Below are 3,614 nucleotides of genomic sequence, written 5' to 3'. Positions count from 1 at the left end.
ACACACACACACACACACACACACACACACTCATTCATTATTGTATATAAAGTTGTAAAAAGCTTCACCATTTGGAGGTTTAATTAACACTTCCTCTGAATTCCGTCACATGATTCACATTTACGCACAGCAGCTGTATTTTTTTGTCACGCGCACATCTTCTTTACACACATTTCATTAAAATATGGTAATAGAGATGGGTTTGAATCCAGCTGTGCAGCATTCCTAACATCCCAAAGGGCTTCCAAATTTGGGATCACACACACTCCACGCTTCGTCACAGACATGAAATTAAAGTTAATTGAACACTCTCACGTCGGGTAGATTTTAAAAAGAAACGAAAAGAAAAGAAAAGAAAAGAAAAGAAAAGAAGATGTTAATTTGAGCGCCATAATGAGTTCTTCTGTTTCTCCTTCGTGAGGAACCTGTAGATATCCTATGCGATTTCTAAAAAGATCAAAATAAAAAGTGTTAGAAAGTAGAAAGCCTGAAGCATTACTGATGAAGAATTAGTCCTGAGGGTTGTGCTGTAAGTGAGGATAAGTGTTCATGGTGCACGCGGCATGATGTTAGAACATCTGAAAGTCCTGCAGATGCGCTATGGGTAAAATCTGTCTAGACATCTTGTCTGTCTATCTGTCTGGATAGCTATGAAAACTTTTTGGAGATGTTTACCTGCTCGGACATGTGGAGCGTGGAGCGCAAGGATGAAGGACGAGGCGAGGACGATGAGGAGAGGTTTGGTCGTGATGTCCAGAAGCCAGCTTTTCGTCCTCCACCTGGTGGACCACCGCTGGGTCTCCATGGTGGACGGAGAAGCGAGATGCCGGACGAACCTCGCGAAAGTGTACGGCTTCGCAAAAACCGTTTCCGACTAAAAACACACACACCGCGCGCGCGCACACGCGCACACACACACACACACACACGCACACACCGCGCGCGCGCGCAGGCACACACCACACACACACACACCACACACACACAAACACCACCACCACACACACACACACACACACACCAGGCAGTCCCTCCAGAAAGCTCTAGAGCTCTACAGAGCCATAAGGAGCAGGGTTTTGAGCAGGTTCTCCTCACGGCCGGCTCGCGCTCTCTTCCAAACCCCCACAACTTCCAAGACGCTTTCCACGCATGTGTGTGCGTGTGCGTGCGCGCGCGTGAGTCCCCGCAACTTTTTGCCCAGCCCACGGGGCTTTAATCAGGACGCACGGAGGCACATCTGATCTCTACACCCCCTTCTTCACACACACACTTACACTCACACACACACACACACACACTCATACACACCGACAGGAGGGCCGAGCCTGAGAAGACCTACCATTACACAGAAAAAAATGACAAGGGAGGGCGGAAAGAAACAGCTCTGATGAACAAATAAAGGGGGGCAGCACGGAGACTCCGGGCCGAGGATCCACCCCCGAGCCCCCAACACACCGCCCCCACCCCAACACACCGCGCGCATCCACGACTCACCTCACTGAACCGACTCTTAAAATAATTCCGCAACCCCACATCGAACTAAACTATTCGTGTCAATCTACTGATTCGATTCTTTTAAAAAGGATCCCGAAATCCTGAATCGAATCGATTATTTAAAAAAAAAAAAACCACCCCCCTAAACCGAATCGATCATTTTAAATTATACTGAATCGATTCTTTTTTTTTTAAAGAACCTTGAATCGAATCGAATCTTGTAAGTAAAATAAAAAAGAACCCCCAAAAGTGAATCGAATCGATCGTTTTAAATCATACGGAATCGATTCTTTTCAGAAGAACCCTGAATCGAATCGATCCTTTTAAAGCATACTGAGTCAATTAAACCTTAAGTGAATCGATCATTTTAAATCATACTGAATCAATTCTTTTAAACAGAACCCCAAAAATCGAATGATTAAAGGAGTACAGCATTGCGCACACATATATTTAACAAATATATTTTTTGGATAAACCTGTGTTGTGTGTGTAATTGTTTGATATCCATGAGAGCAGAGTATTTTTGTGAATTTTTTTTTAACAAAAGATCAAAAGGTTAAACAATAAAGACACTTTTGTACAGCCTCCTTTGCTCATATTATTAGTGCCAATATTAATGGAGGGAACTGTAGGCTACATTTTTTTCAGATAGCCTTTAAGAACACCTTTGACATAAGTATCGAAATCATTCTTCCGGCCGGATTGGGAAGCTGTCGCGAGGTTGCGATGGACTTTAACAGGAAACATGGCGAGCGCATCTCACACACCACAGTGTCGAAAAATTTATTAACAAATTCAAAAAGACTGGAAGTGTCGCAGACCGCCCGAGACGTGGACGTCCACCAACATCCGCCGACGAAGGCACAACCGACGTGTTGCTGGTGTACATACTCCCCTGGAGACTTCTGGGACACTCTGTATAATTGTATAAGTACATTCTTTCTGCAGTTTACGATTGTTGCGTGATGCAGCTGATTTCTGAGATTTAAAAAAAATCAGGAATTGTAATAGTCGACAGTCTTCCCGGGGCGCACGGTGGCTTAGTGGTTAGCACGCTTAGTGGTTAGCACGTTCGCCTCACACCTCCAGGGTTGGGGGTTCGAGTCCCACCGTGCCCCTGTGTGTGCGGAGTTTGCATGTTCTCCCCGTGCTGCGGGGGTTTCCTCCCCCAGTATAACTGTTTCCTCCCCCAGTCCAAACACATGCATGGTAGGCTGATTGGCGTGTCTAAAGTGTCCGTAGTGTATGAATGGGTGTGTGAGTGTGTATGTGATTGTGCCCTGTGATGGATTGGCACCCTGTCCAGGGTGTACCCCGCCTTGTGCCCCATGCTCCCTGGGATAGGCTCCAGGTTCCCCTGAAAAGGATAAAGCGGTATAGAAGATGGATGGATGGATGGATGGACAGTCTTCCCGATTACTCCCCCCCCCCTCCCCCGATCTAGAATTTTGTGTAGAAAGTTATTATTAAAAATAAATACGGGACTTTGCAGTTTCACGACCACAGAAATGAATGTAAAATCAGGCGAACACTACGATATTCAGAAGAGATTAAATTACCACAGATCTGACGCAGATTCGGGCCGAGACGCGTCATGTGACGTCATCATGACGCACATTCATCGGAGCCCTTTTCTTCGGACGCGAGTACGGCTAAAAGTTCTCATTTACCAACAAACCTCACCGCGAAACAACAATTTCGCGCAATTGGAATTTTCGCCAATTCGAGCAGTTTTCCGCAAACAAAAGCGCAAAATAACTCCACAAGTTGAAAAAAGCCGCAGCAAAATCAAACGTTTTGGGCGCAACATTCAGAATAAAAAACGCCGCAAAATCCTGTACGGACTGCATAATGCATAATAAGTATAGCTATAACGTGGAAAGCATTTTCATTTTGATTTATAACAATGTCTTACGAATGCTTTATAACAAGATAGGAAGTTATTCGAGTTTCATTATAAATTAGCCTTCATAGAAGGTGTTAGCATTTATAACTGTACATACATCGCGTGGACATCGTGCATGAAATTCACACCAGGAGCTCGAACAATATTTCTGAATAATGTTTGAATAATCTGTACGTGGGAAAAGTGTACTGATTCTTCTGTGATTCCCTGACTC

At 44.7% G+C, this 3,614-nt stretch overlaps 1 protein-coding gene across 3 annotated transcripts in view; it reads right to left on the bottom strand.

The window, feature by feature from the left end:
* The window catches only part of col11a1a (collagen, type XI, alpha 1a), a 120,953-nt gene extending 119,336 nt beyond the window's left edge, over nucleotides 1-1,617 (bottom strand). For all 3 annotated transcript variants that reach the window (XM_053618935.1, XM_053619726.1, XM_053620139.1), the window contains exon 1: nucleotides 676-1,617. In XM_053618935.1, the coding sequence (XP_053474910.1) occupies nucleotides 676-805 (130 nt within the window). In that variant the 5' untranslated portion in view covers nucleotides 806-1,617. The remainder of the gene's footprint in view (nucleotides 1-675) is intronic.
* Between the last annotated feature and the right edge of the window lie 1,997 nt (nucleotides 1,618-3,614).

Source organism: Ictalurus furcatus, chromosome 1, assembly GCF_023375685.1.
Source record: "Ictalurus furcatus strain D&B chromosome 1, Billie_1.0, whole genome shotgun sequence".
NCBI lineage: Eukaryota > Metazoa > Chordata > Actinopteri > Siluriformes > Ictaluridae > Ictalurus > Ictalurus furcatus.
The sequence above is the reverse complement of the archived record's forward strand: the minus strand, read 5'-3'. Positions and strand labels throughout refer to the sequence as shown.